Here is an 18167-nt window from a genome sequence, read left to right on the forward strand (position 1 = left end):
TTTCTTTTTAAAATCCATGGAATTAGTAGGTGTACTCCGTAGTACTTAATCCATGTTAAAATCATCTAAAGTCGCGAGTTTCATCTATCATTTAAAGCTCGCTGATAAATGCTCGTTGATCTTTGCTTATGTGTGTGGTGTATTGAATGTGATTGTTATATTTGCTTAAAAAGACAAGAACCATAAATTGCAATATGTCAATAAGGTGACATGACAGTCAAGACTGTCAAACCATTCAATCAATCGTCGACATCATAGCAAAATTTTGTCAAATAATAACAGCTGTCCTCGATTCTACTAAATATAATAATTAATAGTTTTCATAAAAATACATTATTATATAGTAACAAAATAATTACCATATACCTGCTAACACCCTATTAAGTGATTTTCCCTAAAGTGCGAATTCCTAGTGCTTAGTTATTGTTCAAAGATGTCGATTCCTCCACTCGTTAGCAGTACTCCACCACCTCTGGAACAATGTGAAGACGACAAAGATACAGAGGAATTTGATTTACAATATAATCGTGAGTACATTTATTTCTGTAAACTTTGAACCCTTTCCTTAAATTCAAATGTTTAAAATAATGTACAGCTGTTACAATTATCACCACTAAAGAGCTTACCTATGATTTCATAATACTTATTGTGAATACTATATAGTTTAGTTATTAATAGCTAAGCCTTAATAATATAATTTTAAAAGTAAAAAGGAATATCTAGAACTGCAGGCTATGAATACTTAGATACAAAAGATTGTGCAGATATTATATCTGGATTATGACATGTAATCAGAATACATGGATTGGGGGGCGCTACGGTGATTTATTACAAAAAATATATAAATATTGAATTCCAGTCTGCGAAAGGGTTAAACAGAGCCTAGATTTGCAAAGCGCAATAACTGTGTAGTTGTTGTTGTCATTGTTGAAATTGAGGTTCAATCTCAAGGGTCTGGTTACTACATTATTGCCTGTATAAAGATGTCATTTTAAAGCTTTTTTCCCCTTTAAAAAATAAAACCTACCTATTTCAAGTTAACCTATCTATCCCACAAAACCGAGACACAATAGATAAGCAATCATTTAACTGGTGCCAGACCGGTAGACATTAAAATATGTTTCAAGCCTATCTCACTTTACAATTTTTAAGTGTGACAAGTAATAAACTAAAGAAATTGTTATTAACATTAAGAGGGACAGTCTTTAATGTGTTCTTAATAATATACACTGTAAGCGAAAGTATATATACAGCACAAAGTATATGTCACTAAAGTCCCTTATGAAATAAAAGTACTTAATGAGAAATATCAAAAAATATAAAACCAATATCTTGTTTTCAGTACCTTATGATGATGATGATGGCAATGATTACAATTATGGAAGCTTTAGTTCTTTCAACAACATGCAATCAACTGCTTCAGAAGAACCCATTACCACCACAGTATTTTCAAATCATGCTGTTTATGAGGTAAACAATATCTCAGGCAAACCAGAAGAAATCATAGAGAACTTGGAGAGTGCTACTGATAAAAATAAAAATCAACTGAATATAGAAGAAGAAGTTAATATTGAGGATTTAGATTTGAAATTGGATGCCACCGAACCTCCAGATATAAAAGCAGTTCTTAGAGATAATGAGGAAGAAAAATGTGAATCTAGTAATCATGAAAATGATTTAGGAAGTATATCAAATAGTTCACTTCATATTGAAGTAAGTAATTATCCAATAGATGAACACAATACAGAAAATCTTGAAGAAGTTTTTAAACAGAATATTAATGAAGAAATTGACACAACAGATGTGGAGATAGTATCAAATGAAATCAATAAAGATGAAATATCAAATCTTAATGAACAAGAGCATGTTGAATGTTCAGATAATATAAATAGTGAGATAAAAGTGGACAACTTTGACACAACATCCAATGTTGTGAAAGATGAGGAAGCAGATGATGATTTTGATGATTTTCAATTCATAACTTCAAATAATAAACCTGTGAACAATACTATAGAAGATGTCTTAGTCAAAGAAGAAAGTCCTTGGGGTAAGGAAGAACCAATAAAATCTGATTTTGGAAATTTCACTGCAAATTTTGAAGATAGTTCTAATCAATCTCAACCAGAAAATTTTAATGACAATGATAAGGCAATCATGATTGAAGATGATGATTTTGGAGACTTTGATGATTTTCAGTCATCAACAGCTGGTGCTAAAAATGATAATTGTTCTAGTGAGAATTCTCAGCAAGTTCCAGTTTTGAATTTACCATCACTTCCAGAAAATGAAAATCAAATTATGGAAAATATTAATAAAGTCTTAACTTCTATCTTCAAAGAAGAAATAGCTGAATCTGATGAAATACTAGAAGCCAAGCTTGATTCAGTACTTAATGAAACATGGGGCCATTTGATGGAAACAGATGTGAGGCAGCCATATATAGTAAATTGGAACAACTCTTTAGCACAGAAAACCCTATTGAAATCTCTATGCATAGACTCAAGAAATATAGTAAGTTTTATTTATTTTTTATTACTACAGTACCTAATTGTATTTGTTCATTTAATGCGGGAATGTTCCTATTTTAAAGCCAATTTAAAATAGGATCATTCCGTGTTTTACCTTCGATGTATCACATCTGAGCAATACTAATCACATCTACCAAGTGATGGAGAAACTCAAACTGATCATCTTTTGCCACATCCTACAAATTTTCTTTTTATTACTTACTCTTAGCTCACCCTATACAAGGTTTTATATTTCATTACAGCTATTTGGCCCAAAATGGAATTACAACATGCCAAAATATGCAGCAAATCTTACCACTGCACCTTTACAACCTCAAAAACAAGTGTCTACTTCCAACACTCAAAGTGAAACCACAAATCCTGATAAAGGGACTTCGAAATCCACTACTTGGGGTGATCCTTTTGCATCTAATGGTCAAGAATGTAAGTACATTTGCTTATAAATTGTATGTAAATTACATTACTTGTGAACAGTTTTTGGGAGACTGTCAAAATTCACGCTATGTATGTGCACAGAAATAGAGAGAGGGGTTCACTGCTATAACATATAACTACATTTAAGGGTGAGTGTGAGACTGCCTTTGTTCACATATTCAATTCTCAATATTCCATATGAATTGTAAACAAGATGAAATTACTTGAAAACACATGAAGCCTTAAGCTTTTCTACTAGTCAATTAAAAAATTATATAAATATACTCACACATGTTACTTGCTGATTGAGAAACAAATCATGCAGAGGATAATAATTCTATATCATTAACAACATTAGGAATTGTACACGAAGTTGACAACCCATACAAGTAGAACCAGAGCATATAATAAGCATAAGCCCTAATTATAAGTAACTGCTGTTGAAATTCACATTTCTCACATTTGTATTTTTTGCATGTCTTGCACATGGATTTCCCCCACTTTCCTTGCTTACCTTTATCCTATAGTCACATACGCCGAAGCGCTCCTCCTAGATTTAGAACACCTAATGGCCACCCTGGACCAAATGGCTCATACCCACTCCACCCTTAAAATATCCGAGTTATTGTCACATGGTAAGTTCACGTATTAGCTAGTAATGTTGTAGCTCGATAAAACCATAACAAATATTTTGACTTATAACATTACTAATACATATTATAAATATGAATTTCGCCAGAGTGGATGGATGTATGTTTGTTTGGATATTTATTACTCTATCACAAAAAAATAGTTTAACTTTTCTTTTTGCTGAAAGTAGAACATAATATGAAAGAATGCTAGGGTAATTTTTAAATAAAAATTCTCAGCTAGTATAAATGAAATTAACAATATGTATCTCGTTTCCAATTATTAACTTCTAGCTTTTGCCTGCGGCTTCATCCGCCATGAATATCGTTTTACACCCCCTTTGATTGCCTACAAAAATTTTGAGGTATGGTAGTTCTACATTTGAATAGTTCTAATATTTTCAATTTTATGCTTCCAGCTTGCAGTAATGAAGGTGAAAACGCCGTCATAGAGCCAAGACCAACAGACTTGGACGTTTTTGAAGCTTCCATGTCAACAAAAAAAGATAAGATATACTCTAGCAGCATAAGCGTGCAGCCTATACGACAGATTAGTTTGCCAGACACACATATTTTCACACCAACAGATTCAGAAACACCGAGATCTAAGACCATTCATTACGACTGCGGCCCCGCACCCACCGTCCTCATTCCACAACCAGTTATGGACAGTTTGAAAACTGATGAAAATAATGCCGTCATTCCCCCTGTTACATTGGCACCGAGCAACACGGAGACTGATAATGAATATTGGGAATTTCAAAATTTCAGAGGAACTCCTGTGGAAAGCAATCCACAGCCTTCCGAAAAAAAAGACACAGATGATAACGCTTTGCCAAAATCAAATGTAACATATCAGACACAGTTACTACAACCAATTAAATTAGAACCAATAATTCCAACTCTAAATTGGCCTGATCCGGGAGAAATTAAAGAAACTTTTGAAGATTTTACAGACTTTATGACCAGTTCCGAGATCTCTGCAAAAGCAGTGCCTGAAGAACATGGTAAATCGAGTAACGAAGTCCCTCATCAATCCATTAATGTAGAAATAGATGTAAAGGAAGGGTCATCAAAAATTAATGATAGTTTTGATGATGATTTTGATACATTCCAGTTTGCGGTACCTTCCAAGCCAGGTGTTAATTTTGAGTTCAATAGTGTTGAAAGTAACAAAGTATGTAATAAACTACACGATAATAATTCATTGCAGCATGAAAATAATTCAGAATTTAAGTGTGTTTTCCCTAATAATAACACCATTAAATGTGAAGACATATCATTATCAAACTGTGCAAAGCCATTAGAAGCTTTACCTAAACCTATAGAGAGTCATTACATAAAAGGTCCATCATGTTCAGGAATCAGTAGTAGTATATTACAGCCTATATCTACTGGGACTACAGGACAAGTGCTTACTAATCCAGGCACTACACAAAACCAACCAAAATCTGGCCAAATATTGCAGCCCTTATCTCTAGAGAGTTACTCTCAAATTAATTGGCCTAACCCAGGTATAGATTTGCAAGATTTATCACGGTTTAACCCAGTCGAAACTCTTCCTTCTCTTAAAAATGAAACAAGTGGGAGCAGCAAAGTTGGCACACCTATTCATAGCCAGAAAACTGTTGTCACTAATCAAATTCCAGATGACGATATTTGGGGAGAATTTGTCTCCAGTAACCCAAAGCAAACGCAGTCATTGTCAACAAAAGCGCCTGCGTTAATTGACGACGATGAATGGACGGATTTTGTATCCAGTTCTAGTGTAAAACCTCAGAATGGTTTGAACACGATCAGCTTCAATGTTCACACAAATTCAAATATTCAGAAACCCCCGAATCGAAAGTTTGTAAATAATAACCAACTTCCACTTGACATTCCCAGCCTAAATTATATTACGCCGAAGACTGGCAACCATAAATCTTATAACAATAAGCATTTCCAAAACTTATAACAGAGTTCCCTATCCTTATAACAGCATTTCCTAAACTTATAACAGTTGTTTTATAAATGGTACTTAATTTATGGTATAATTTTTTTACTTTCTATATAGGTGGAGGTTTCAATTTTAAAATATTTGTTATCGCACCGTTAAGACTTCTTATGACTTTTGTGATTTAACTGCGTGTATTGATTAAATACACATAATAATGTAAGGTATGTGATTATTTATCAAATTTATCATTATCTTTCGTTTTGTGTTGACAGTCCCAACATTATACATGTTCAATGAAAAAAAAATATTGTAAAAATGGTTAAATATTATTTTAAAAAAGCAATCCTGAGCTTAGCTACGGCCGAGTAGCATTAATATAGAAGGGTCACTATCCTGTCTATATATTCCATTGTGTGATTAGCATGACTAATCACACAATGGAATATATTATAATATAGCTGATATTAGTAGTAAAATCAAGTCTGATATAAATCATTATTAGCAAAAGTCAGATTTAATATTGTTTGTATATAGGTAGTACATATGATGTATAAAATGTAAATCAGCAATTATGAAATTAATATTAGAGCCATTTCTGTAGGATGTTTTTTGTATTATTTGGCAATATTTTATTGTAGGTATTTAATTGTTCAATGTATCTCCTTATCAGTATTTTATTTTAAATTTCGAGATTATTTTTTTATAAAAGTTGCGAGTCCAATCTCGAAGTCCTGTTGCTTGGGTACGACGATCTATCCCCCGTTGTATGTAACTGTCTTTTCTGTCTCATTTCACGCTTCATAATTATTTTGCAGAATACTTCTTTACATTTTCACTATTATGATAAGAAATTTATGATAGAAAAACTAAAAACCAATCACCTAGTTTTGAAAAAAAAAATGTTTTGATAATTTATCACCTTTTTCCAAAATCAAATTTCATATAAATCGCCAAGTCAATAACGATGGACTTCGGATTTTAATACATCTGAATATTCTGCTAACGGTAAGTCGGAATTGTGTCTTAATGGGCATTCAAGAATAGTGCGTATTGTGTCTAGATGAAAACTACGAGGGAGAAGGTTCTGTTCCTTGATCAAATACTTTTTCTTCTTACGCGTTTGTATGAAGATAGACTTTGGACGTAATATGTAAATCAATTTAATATTTGAAGGTTAATTTATAGGTATAATAATAAGTACTTTTTAAAGTTTCGCATTATATATCGTGTTGTGACATATCAAAGGAAAGGGATTGTTTTTAGGATCCTTAGATCTATTAGATTAAGATATATTTCTGGTTTAATTTCAACGTTAAAATTTATACCAGAAAAAAAATGGGAATATCGATCATTCGTCATCCTCTCTAATCACCGAAACTGCTAAGCCTGAACTTTCGTAAAACATACAGAAACAAGAAGTGTACAGAACTTGCAGTTGGTGCTTGGATTGGGAGCGTCTAGACTAGAGTTAGGACGGTAATGGATTTACCGTATTTATTCTATGATTGCTTGCTTTAAATTATACGTTATAAAATAAATTTGATCCTAAAATAAGCCCTTTCAAATTGATACGACACAATATATTTATTATATACATTTTGCGTTTTTTTTTCATATTTTACCCCTAAAGTAGCCCACATCATAAACATTAAATTTATTTACTCGTCCATTTTCGGTTCACAGACTTGAAGATTGAAAGAGAATTATTTGATTTATCGTTAGTAGAAGCTACGCAACGATCTGCTCGTTTGATTGCGGCTGTACTTTGTGAAGTATGTTGATTTTATGTATTAACATTGTAAATATGAGATAAATTAATTTATCCTTATAAACAGTTTTATTCATTAACTTTCAGTTTCTACATCCGAATTATCCATATCGTCTATGTGTGTGACCATACTGTCCTTGTCGTCGTCGTCTAAAGGCACCACAAACTTAGGCAAATTGCTTTCCATAGTCACTTTGAAAGGGCACTGTTCAAACTCTGGCAATGATACAAATCTGAAACAAGATTATAATAGGCTATTTATATGCATTTTAATTTTTACCCAGTCAAGTAGCCACTCATAGATTTGTAGATTTGGTTCCACAAGCTATAAAGTGGTTAGCTAGGAGATAATGCTTCTAGAATTAAATTCTCCCATTTGTTTATAAGTATGTTTTTACTTGGAACAATGACGTTTAATACATAAATAAAAAGTTGTAAAGTAAATGTAATGTTATGTTTTCACCATACTCTCGTTGGCCGCTACCTCGCGCTGTTCGTCCACCGTTTTGGAGGCGGAGCGGGGCGCGGGGAACAAGATAGCGTACAAATAATACTTACTTTTTAAATACTGTGATTTTTTGCCTTAGATTCAAATCACCGAATTCAGTGAAAATTGTCATGTGTGGGAGTTCAGCATCATCTTCGTTGGGTGCTATTTCCTTGTTTATGTCTGGAGGGTCTTGACCAGAAATGAGCCAAACACCACATCCTGGTATCCACTGCCTAGGGAAAGGTTAAGCACATAATATTATAATCAATATTGGGTATATATTTTTATATAGAGGTTAGGGTAAAAAGTATTATCGTTGAAACACAGAAAATAAGTATTGTGAGTTCAAAACCAATGAAAAATAGATCTATATTTACTATCGCCAACTAGTATTAAGACACCCACTTACTGGTTAGACTATCTATGTACGTGGTTAGGTACGTGCGCGAAGAAGCGATTATAAAAACCCATCAAAAGTACTAGAAGATTAATAGTTACTTGTATTCATTATATCCTTATATTTTAGTAAAGATTTAGCAATAACACAATCAACAAGAAAGAAGTGTTCGAAATTTGTGGTTTAAGTAACAAGTGTTTAGCAAAGAATCTGTATCCATACATATTACAAATTAAAGTCCTGCCGCGTCTGTCTGTTCACGATAAACTCAAAAATACTACATGGATTCTCATGTGGTTTTCACCAATAGATAGTGTGATTCCGGAGGAAGGTTTAGGTCTATAAGTAATTTATTGTTTTTACCCGAGCGAAGCCGGGACGGACCGCTAGTTATACATATAAAAATAAATAAAAAAACTAACTTAAGATTAATGACTAAGTAAATTTTATGTAATTAAAACAAAGTACCTAAATAAAAAAAAATACTTAAAACTAAGAAAAATTTTTTGTTTTACAGAATGTAAACATCCTACTAATAGGTATTAAAAAAACGAATGTTTGGTATTATGTATACCTACCTATATGGGATATAAGTAACCTAGAATAACACAGGGTACTTTTAATCCCGAAATTCCCACGGGAGCGATGTCCCGGGGCTAATAAGCTTAGGACTTACTCCAACATAGGTATAATTTTTGTAGTCTTTGTTAACATGTGCGGCTTGAAGAAATACCACAGCAGTGGCAAGTATTCCGGTGGGCATGGTAGTTTCTCCTTTTGAGTTATATTGACTAGATACAATCGATGCTCGTCCATCTGCAAAATTTAACTGGTTACTAGAAATCCGAAATTTCTGCGATTGTACAGTCAGCTTCAAAATACTGAACAACATAAAATCGAATTTGATATGGGCAATTCGAATGATTGTATTGTCAGCACACAAGGTGTTTAAAACATCTTAGGTACCTACTACATTGTGTCATATTCATATGAGTAGTATAGCAGGCCCTTCAAAATTCTTGTAGATTGCTTTTTGATTTAACACCCTTGACTGCTAATTTAAATGATAGTTAATACGTTTTGAGACTCTAGATTATATATCATTTTAACACTGACAGCACCGTGCAGTTACCTGTGGACCTCAATTACTCACCATTGTCACTCGTTTCCCAGTTTGATGGTAAGTCCAAGGTAAAAAATGAACTTTAGGCACATTTGTCAATATTTTATAATCAAATAACATTTGAAACAAGGCAGGAATTGATTTGTGTTTGTTAATTTGTATTTCATTGTCTGTTAGAAACTGAAACAAATTGAAAACCTTTTGTTATTTACAATTTCAATTTAATATTTATTCAGTCATCATATCAATATATTTATTAACAGTTTGTAATTGAATGAACACATACTTCGTAGTGATATCCAGGCATTGTGATAAAGAGATCAGGCCTTCCCAGCTGGCTAGTGGTATTATGGAAAATAATGTTGTTTATCATATGTTTCACAAAAGATAGCCCTGGCATTGATCCTACTATCTTTACAACCCTATCTGAAAAAAAAATTAAACATTGTAAGAGAGCCCATTACTATGTAGGTAATAGGCACTATATTAAAGTTTGAATCATCTAGTACATAAAATCTTTCTTACCATTACTATCAGTAGCCAAGTCACCTAATAACTCTTTAATTCTATTGCCTTGATCAAGTTTGTCTTTGAAAGCCAACTTCCACATTCCAAAGAAATCTGCCACTCTGTATGTTATTCGATTTGGATGTGCACTTTTCAATTGCTGTGGAATAAATAATTTAAAAGTGAGAGGACGAGAGATAACTATTTAAAAATTAGAGGATGAGAGACTACTAATTAAAAAGTATGCATTATTCATGGACTAATTCAAAAGATAAATCTTATGTACATGGTTTTGGTTAAAATTAAAGTGAAATCTAAATGCAATTTGATGCAATTAGAAGTTTTTATTTAATATGATCATAAATAATGTTTTAAAACCACATCAGTCATGTCCAGTGATGTAGGTACTGCCAAAATTTTCTCAGAAACTACTCTCTTGGGAACTTCCTGATAATTTTTGAGAATGCTTTCCCATACTAAAATTAAATATCAAAATTTACATTGTAAATTTTAAAATATTGGTTATAAATCAATCATGAAGTTTAGGTCTGTGTTTTGGTCTAAGTTCAATATATGTGATAAATTTATTCTATTAAATTTATACTATTATTAGTAGTATTAGTAAATTTGATTAATTATTTGAAATCTTGATCTAATGATAGTAACTACCATATTCACATATAATAAGAATCATATAGGATGAAAGCTATAAACTTAAGTTTGCTGATTCATGCCACTGACATCTAAAATTTGCTACTACCATGCACCTGTGGTTTACTAAGTTTTAACTAGGTTGATTTGAATTGCTATGTAACATGTTTACTTACAGTAAGATTCCATGAAACTTACATTGAGGTGTGGAGAAAAATGATTTAACATTTCATATAGGTATATATGATTGGGTAATTGTTTTAAAAGTTCTCGAGTCATAAAACCCAATCCAGGGTTAACTTCTACTATTGGACAATCTTTCTCAATATACTTTTTCATTACAGTAACTATTTCTTCAGCGGTGCTTTTATTTATAAGGTACATATTCTCAGGTGTTTTATATTTTCTGAGTAATGATTTTGGAAGTTGATCTTTGAGCGTACAGTACTCTGGAAAACTATCTAAGTATTTGAGAACATCTGGAGCTGACTGTGGAGCTTTCTTCTCATTTTCTGTATTTAGTTTGTGTCGTAACCTAAAAATATCGTTACGAGCGCTATTTCTCGACACTGACTTATATATTTTTCTAGCATACATTTTCTGGTGGAGTGTAAAAGGTAAATTATTATTACTTTTATTAAATACAACAAATGACATAGGTTTAATATTAAATAGTTTTAATAAAATATTATTATTTTGCTCGTGTTTGTTTTGTTTACTAACTCTTCAGCGGTTATTTAAACGCTGTGACAAGAAAATTTGACAATGACAGTTTGTGATATTGCAGTGCAAAAGAAATATAGCATACACAGCAACATAACTAGAGTGCAGCACTGTTTGAAGTCCTTTCATTAGAGCCAATCGTTGTTCAGGATCCTACTGACTCTATTTCAGAATTGATTTCTGTTGAGCCAGAACAATTTTTTCCTATTCCATGTACCTACATCCACATTTTGTCCCACTACTACTCTATCGACTGCATCGTCGTCTCAATTTGATATTCCATCAAAATCAAAGAATCTCCCAAGCATTTAAAATTTCATTCAGATTCCTAAGAAAGCAACTGTTGTTAAGGTAAGACAAGGAAGAAAGAAACAGCATGCAGCGATTTTAACATCTACAGCAATCAAAGATGATCTAGTTGAAAAAGAAAATAAAAGGAAGGCAAAATTTGAGAAAAACAATGGAAAACTAATAGGAAAGCAGAGGAAGCCACAGAAGGTCAGTCATGAGAAGGTTAAGAATAAAATTCTACAAGAATCAAATGATACTTCGGAGTCAAACGTGAAAACAGACGAGTTATGCCAAGATAATGAGATATTGACGATGCTGAAGATGCATGTAACTTGTGTCTTGTATGTGGTGAATTCAGAAGAGACAATGAAACATACAACCGGTGTACTTTTTGTGGGTTCTGGGCTCATGCCGACTGTACTGGATGGGACTCTGCGAACAATTTTGTTTGCGATATGTTTTAATCACCGTTGCCCACATGCTGATCACCATTGCCAACCGATGCTGACAATGGTGATCGAACTTATTTTTTTTTATAATTTGTTATTTAGAACATAATCATAGGGTCTTATCGTAAGAGAATGGGTAAGAGGCATGGCTTTAGTAAGTACTTCGTAGGAGGTTCTTCAAACCGGAATCAAACAGACCAGAAACATCCGTTGTTTAATTCCCGGTTTTCATTATAGATGGGCGGAAGGTTTAAAAACAGTGTTTTTATCAATCAATAAGTACTTAAATATACTAGGGGAGAGACAAATAACACGCAGGCACAAGTAAGAATCGTTTATCTTAATACCTTTTCTGAGGCTTATGGAGGTACATAAGTACCTACACCCATTATTTGTATCATTCAAATTATTTTTATTTATGTTAATATCATCTCGTATGCGTAACAAAACAGAGTTCAACTTATGATTATTTTGATAATTCGATGATTAATTCTATAATTAATCACAATCATAATGCAGCTGAATTAGTAAAGTAGCTACGATGACTTTATCGACTCTGATTATCTCGGACCGAAAAACCACTTTATATCATGCAGTACCTTAAATCAGTACATTGTATCTGCATGCGAAGTTCACGTTTGTCTATAGAAGTGCATTTAATCTGAAATTGTAAAATGGTTCTTAGCGAGTTTTTTTTTATGTCTATTTACGTATTAACATACGGCTCAGCTGTCATTTTTGAAGATTGTGGTAAGATTTTTTGTAATAACTACTTCATTGTGGTGGTGGACATTCTGCTAACTAACGTACCTAAATAAGCCCAAGTATCTCAATAGTAGGTATACCGGCGATATTGACACAACGTTAACAAAACTGATATCCTGTATAGTTTTGTAATTTAAAATAGAAATTAATACATTCATAATGATACCTAAGCAAATACTAACCCACTTTAGGTATACTAATATTTCAGCACGCGACGTCACAAAATGAATTAAGTAGTCAATTAGATTTCTCTTTGTAGGTATTATTGAGTATAGATATTGTAAATCTAAACAATTTATTCGTCATAAAACTTATATGATATGACAGTCGTTTGTTATCATTTATGACTCGACAGTTAAGTGTAAATTCACTGATTACTAGCCGTGATTGATTGGTACTTGGTACCTAAAAGTAGGTAGGTACTTATTAAAACGAAGTATGCGTATAATATATATTCTTTGTAGATATGTATTATCAACTACAAAATGTATAAACCGAGGGAGGCACTACCTCAATATTTTCTAATCTAAGCTAAATATAAGTTCATATCCCATGCCTAAGCTCTAATAAACATGCTCAGTAGGTAGTACTGTTGCGACGAATGACTAAACTAATCAGACCACCACATGCCGGTTAATAATATACCTAATCATAATTAGTGCCGGATGCCTTGGCCACCACCACACCAGTAGCAGCACAATGCATCCGTCATTGGTATAAAAAAAAAATACTAAGATTTTTTACAAATGACAAATAAGACGAAAATCATTTTTTTTCTTTCAGCGGGAAAAGTTAACATTAAAATCTTCGAGATTAAGCAGCACGAGGACAATTGAAACAGATTAAATATTTTAAAAATAAATATGTATTTTCTCAAAATATGAGAGAGAATATAGTTATGAAATTGACAACCAGACCACCACAGCAACAAATCCGTTGCAGCTTTGAATGGATAGAAAGAGTGCAAAAGTTTCTTATCTACAAAAATACGGTCAGCTGTGTCAATCTCAGGTGGCAATTCTCTAGCTTATTATATTGCCAAAAACTCAAATGCCTCTCGCCACGGGACACCTGGCAGACGTAGAAAGTAACTACAACTTACTAGGATAGGGTGTATTGATTTACCTATATTACCTTAAAAGCATATATGGTAACTAAGTAATAGATGAACCTAATCAGACCTAATCTATGTGTACCTAATGGTCAGAGACATTTATTAAAAAAACAGGCATATCATTTGCGTCCTGCGTAATCGCAACGCAATCGTGTGAAAAAAAATTATATAGGTAGGTAGTGATAGTGAATGAACATGCATTGTTATCTTCGTGAAGCGTAAGAATTATCCTATCACTGTCTGCAATCTGCATGTATGTGATAAAAAATCTACAACTGGTGAAATGGATATATACCTAGTTAATTTTATCTTTACTACTCATTCGTCCGTCCGTGTCTCCCAGAAAACATTTTGTAAGTTAGAAGTAGGACCGCAACATACAAAACATTTAAAGTACCTAACTAGTTACTTATCGAGTTACTGTGTCTTTTACCGATATCTTGGCCATAGATCGTATCTAATCATTCATCAAAACATGATCAAAACCACAAGATTCATGAACCGTAGAGTTTTCTGCCCTGAAATCCAGTAGTGATCGCGTCATGATTACTGGATTTCAGGGCAACTAGACTAAGATTCGAGACTGTGTCCTTTCATTCCATCTATTCTAGAACAAGAAAGACCTTTAAAAACATGACATCCTTCGAGAACTATCTGTGTGTATAAGAGTAATTAATAATACTTACTTACCTAATTACTTATTGTAATTTTATATTCTTTTAACATGACGTGACTAGCCAAGGTGCCCCGCCCAAGAGGAGTAATAATATCATTATTACTCATATTGTCTAAATATAAGTAGGATACTGCCTCACATTAAAAATATACGCTACGGCCTATGATGGCTATTATATGTACTTAACTAAACTAAAACCCGGCACGTGCATGAACGTAGGTACGTTCATGCACGTGCCTGGTTTTAGTTTTACCCGGACTATATATATCCGGGACGAGTAGGTACCCAAAACAGGCTCGAAAATTTTAGCATCTTTAAAAGTAGGTAGGTAACAGGTACCATAATAATTTCAATCATAAAAACGGGCAAGTACGAGATGGACTCGTGCACCAAAGGTCTAGAGCCTTAAATTAGCTTTTTCATTCACAGATTTCATACTTATTCCTTTACAAGCACTAAACTGTAAGACGTAGTGTTTATTGCTTGCATTCGACTTTCATCATTTACTTTTACCTAAGTATTCTACAAAAGTGTAAAATAAGCGGTGTGAGCGTCACCCGACGCGGCGCACGAGACGGCTGCAAAAGGTCGAAGATCAATCAAATCAATACAACAGACTACTCAATACTACATACATATATTATAGCTACATACCAAGAAATAAATAGAGGAATAAGCAAGAAAATGTCTACGTACTGTACTTAATAATGAAAATATGCCTAATCATGCGCAAATCGTCTAACACAGGAGTTAACCGCTTCTCAAATTACAAATTGTAATAAAATCATCGTCATCATTCATCACTAATATAACTCGTGAAGCAAACTCTATTGTATTATCCGGTTTCCGCGACGTCTTGTGTGCTCATAATACACACCACTCAGCCTTGCTTTGCCTAACAATCACTATTAATGACATGGGTATGAAACTCCAATTTTGAGTGGGACTTTCAACTTAGTAATTTTATTACAACTTGCAGATATGGGCAAAAGTGATATAATTAACATTAATATGTTAAGGGAATTACATTTTGAAATCTTTGGAAAAGATTACAGCAACTACACAAAACATTCTTGAAAAAACAATCAAGAACTTTAACGTATTCTACTACATTAGACGAGATTCCTTTTCAAAGATTATACGAGATTACCTCTTTTGAGCCATCCAAGACGGTTGGGTGGGGTGGTCTAAACATTACGTCTAAATCGATTGCGAGGTAGACATAACCATGAGTATGGAACTCAGGTCTTCCGGGTCCGGTTTGATGTTCGGTTCTACGTTCAGATCTGCTCCAATTCCGGTCCAGTTCGAAAAATCGAGATTAAATGTAATTAAGTAGATTAATAGTGCGGGAATCACGCCACCCATGAGTTCACGATATTTAGTTCTTTTATTCATCAGGATCGGCCTACGACTTGCGGGCTGTAGAAATCCGTGGCTGCGGAACAAGACTGCCGTGCCTGATCACACTCGGGGAGATGGTGCCTGTGGTCGCCCGGTTCCAGGCTGGTACGATCTTATATTGCACAGTTACCCATTTGGATAAAATAATTATGTAATGCTTCATATCTAGCTAGGTAATACTAAAAGTTGTATTTATTTGTTTTCTTTTTTACTTTTGCATACCTACATGTACAGACCTGCCTAGCCAAATTCAATGAAATTTGTTGATATTACCGTAGGGCAACTTAACATGCGGTTGCGTACATATGTCATACTGAAAAACAGACGTATTTGCACAAACAATTTATTTCTCAAAAATTAAATTTACGAGGCGTCAAATCGGAATATTTATGTAATTTGGCAAAAGTGTGTTCAGTATATAATTTTGTTCCTATTAAATTGCCCTTCGGAACGGTTTACTTTCCATAAGTTTACTTGTCTAAACGGTGTAATTTTCACAGGATTCACATCAAGAAACCTGAATCAAGATGTTGTGATAAGCATCAACTATGTCAATATGAGAACACAGGTCACTCCAGGTATGAATAAAAAACTTATTTAAATTCAAAACCTACTATAGGCTAGGTTGTACTAGAATGACTATATCGTGTTAATACAATATTTATTATGGAAGTACGAGTACCTATATACATATCATTAGGGTCATATCATTAGTCCTACATAAATAATTAATTATATTAGTTACATAAAATTTTGCCAATTAACGCGTTGATGTCTTTCCTTACCAAAAAAACTACCCCAGATCATACTCCATTCATGCTTTTGATTTTTTAAAATATATTATTAATAACTAAAAATTCAATATTATGACCATAGACCTTAAAATACTTACATAAAACGTAAGCTAAATTATGTAGTTATATGTAGTTTAATTAATAAAATGTGTGTATTGTTTTAGAATCGTGCGTGCAGTGTGCTGTCTCTCCGAACGTGGATAGCTCCATGACCAGCCTGATGATGGTGCCCACCATTATGGCTCTGGTGAGTTAACCAAAATTTTTTTTTCAGTCTTTCTAGTTAACATGGACGCCATTATAAAAATAAGGTATTTTATTAAAATGCAATGTATTTAACCAGACTCCAACCGTACGTACCAACTTCATCAAAATAACTCTTAACTTTGATGTAAATAATAAATGTTTGGCTATACTTTATAGGCTGAAAGAGACGCTGTCATTTCCTCATAATTTTCTATGATTTTAATTTTGTTTTCGTTTGAAGTGAAATAAAAATATTTTGTCTTTTCAGAACCAACGCGGCTACCTGCAATGGCGCGTGTTTAACGAGCACAGCCAGCAGGTCCTGTGCTACTCCGTGCTGGTGCAGACCCAGAACCCGCTGCAGAAGCTGCTGCGGCGCTCCCTCAACTACACTGCTAGCTCCATTGATGAAAGCACAAAAGTACAGCTCAATCATCGCTGATAAGAGGGATGAGTTATAATTATATAAGCACAGGTGCTAATGATGGCCCACTTATGTTTAATGCCATATTAAAAGAATATTTGTACCATTTATAAATGTATTCCTTGCATAACGCTCTTTAGTATTGTACTAATTTTAAATTAGCGTATTAGCAGCATAGACATCGCGGAATATGTGCGCTGTATACAGTAGGTTTGGTCGGTGATTTAACTTATGGTTTAGATTTATTTTACTTATATATACCTATATCGAATGTCTAAAAAATATCAAGTTATGTTATCTAGTAACACTCCTTCTTTGGTGATAAAACAATACATGTTAATATGGCCATTGTACGAGAAACGGGATCCTAGTACTGAGACTCCTCTGTCACCAGGCTATATCTCTTGAAGAGTCATACCTAATTAGACAATTGAATTTTTCACAAATGATGTAATAATTTCTATTGCTGCTATAATACTAAGAAACTGAATAAAATATATTTTTAATGGGGCTCCCATACAACAACCGTTTTTTTTTTGCCTTGATAGATTGACTTAATTAAATTGACTAATGACTTAATTAAATTGACTGCTTGAATTCGAGTCGATACCCAAGCCATTTTTTTGAAATTTATTGGACCAACTAGGTACTTCGTTCTTACGCAATTTATCAAACTGAAACAATCACAAAAATCTATTCTTACCTATATATGGACTACTACATAAATCTGATTAATGCGTATCGTGGGATATACAAATGTAATTTAAAGTATTACGTCAAAGATGAAGAATATGTAACAAAAGACCAGGCGTCGTTCATTGTCATGGAAGCTCAA

At 33.3% G+C, this 18167-nt stretch overlaps 3 protein-coding genes across 5 annotated transcripts; 2 read left to right on the top strand and 1 right to left on the bottom strand.

The window, feature by feature from the left end:
• Nucleotides 1–237: 237 nt before the first annotated feature.
• Afti (Aftiphilin) lies at nucleotides 238–7722 on the top strand. 2 transcript variants are annotated; one of them, XM_053757625.2, is made up of 5 exons: nucleotides 255–527; nucleotides 1343–2511; nucleotides 2771–2951; nucleotides 3470–3577; nucleotides 3991–7722. In XM_053757625.2, exons 1-5 carry the CDS (start codon nucleotides 434–436, stop codon nucleotides 5526–5528), a joined length of 3090 nt encoding a protein of 1029 aa, XP_053613600.1. In that variant the 5' UTR covers nucleotides 255–433; the 3' UTR covers nucleotides 5529–7722. The 2 variants fall into 2 exon arrangements, with proteins under 2 accessions (XP_053613601.1, XP_053613600.1); XM_053757626.2 differs by lacking the exon at nucleotides 3470–3577 and having other exon boundaries at nucleotides 238–527.
• mtTFB2 (mitochondrial transcription factor B2) lies at nucleotides 7325–11187 on the bottom strand. The gene is made up of 7 exons (XM_053757628.1): nucleotides 10645–11187; nucleotides 9814–9955; nucleotides 9575–9714; nucleotides 9319–9468; nucleotides 8842–8981; nucleotides 7837–8001; nucleotides 7325–7511 (listed from the first exon to the last, which is right to left on the bottom strand). The coding sequence occupies exons 1-7, from the start codon at nucleotides 11101–11103 to the stop codon at nucleotides 7355–7357; spliced, it is 1353 nt and encodes a 450-aa protein (XP_053613603.1). The 5' UTR covers nucleotides 11104–11187; the 3' UTR covers nucleotides 7325–7354.
• A 1311-nt stretch (nucleotides 11188–12498) lies between these two features.
• On the top strand, nucleotides 12499–17844 carry LOC128677352 (uncharacterized). Of its 2 annotated transcripts, none has more exons than XM_053758114.2 (5): nucleotides 12499–12659; nucleotides 15866–15973; nucleotides 16369–16446; nucleotides 16827–16909; nucleotides 17177–17844. In XM_053758114.2, exons 1-5 carry the CDS (start codon nucleotides 12584–12586, stop codon nucleotides 17348–17350), a joined length of 519 nt encoding a protein of 172 aa, XP_053614089.1. In that variant the 5' UTR covers nucleotides 12499–12583; the 3' UTR covers nucleotides 17351–17844. The 2 variants fall into 2 exon arrangements, with proteins under 2 accessions (XP_053614089.1, XP_053614090.1); XM_053758115.2 differs by lacking the exon at nucleotides 12499–12659 and adding an exon at nucleotides 15087–15384.
• Nucleotides 17845–18167: the final 323 nt, after the last annotated feature.

The sequence above is a fragment of the Plodia interpunctella genome, chromosome 17 (genome assembly GCF_027563975.2).
Source record: "Plodia interpunctella isolate USDA-ARS_2022_Savannah chromosome 17, ilPloInte3.2, whole genome shotgun sequence".
Classification (NCBI taxonomy): Eukaryota; Metazoa; Arthropoda; class Insecta; order Lepidoptera; family Pyralidae; genus Plodia; species Plodia interpunctella.

Excerpts from the sequence above, each read along its gene's own strand:
- Afti (XM_053757625.2), top strand. The coding sequence starts at position 434 with ATGTCGATTCCTCCACTCGTTAGCAGTACTCCACCACCTCTGGAACAA. Across the intron at positions 528-1,342 it reads ATTTGATTTACAATATAATC|TACCTTATGATGATGATGAT; the intron begins GTGAGTACATTT and ends TCTTGTTTTCAG. Across the intron at positions 2,512-2,770 it reads GCATAGACTCAAGAAATATA|CTATTTGGCCCAAAATGGAA; the intron begins GTAAGTTTTATT and ends ATTTCATTACAG.
- mtTFB2 (XM_053757628.1), bottom strand. The coding sequence starts at position 11,103 with ATGTCATTTGTTGTATTTAATAAAAGTAATAATAATTTACCTTTTACA. Across the intron at positions 9,715-9,813 it reads CTTGGCTACTGATAGTAATG|ATAGGGTTGTAAAGATAGTA; the intron begins GTAAGAAAGATT and ends TTTTTTTTTCAG. Across the intron at positions 8,982-9,318 it reads CTGGGAAACGAGTGACAATG|ATGGACGAGCATCGATTGTA; the intron begins GTGAGTAATTGA and ends TAAATTTTGCAG.
- LOC128677352 (XM_053758114.2), top strand. The coding sequence starts at position 12,584 with ATGGTTCTTAGCGAGTTTTTTTTTATGTCTATTTACGTATTAACATAC. Across the intron at positions 12,660-15,865 it reads TGTCATTTTTGAAGATTGTG|GATCGGCCTACGACTTGCGG; the intron begins GTAAGATTTTTT and ends TTTATTCATCAG. Across the intron at positions 15,974-16,368 it reads GGTCGCCCGGTTCCAGGCTG|GATTCACATCAAGAAACCTG; the intron begins GTACGATCTTAT and ends TAATTTTCACAG.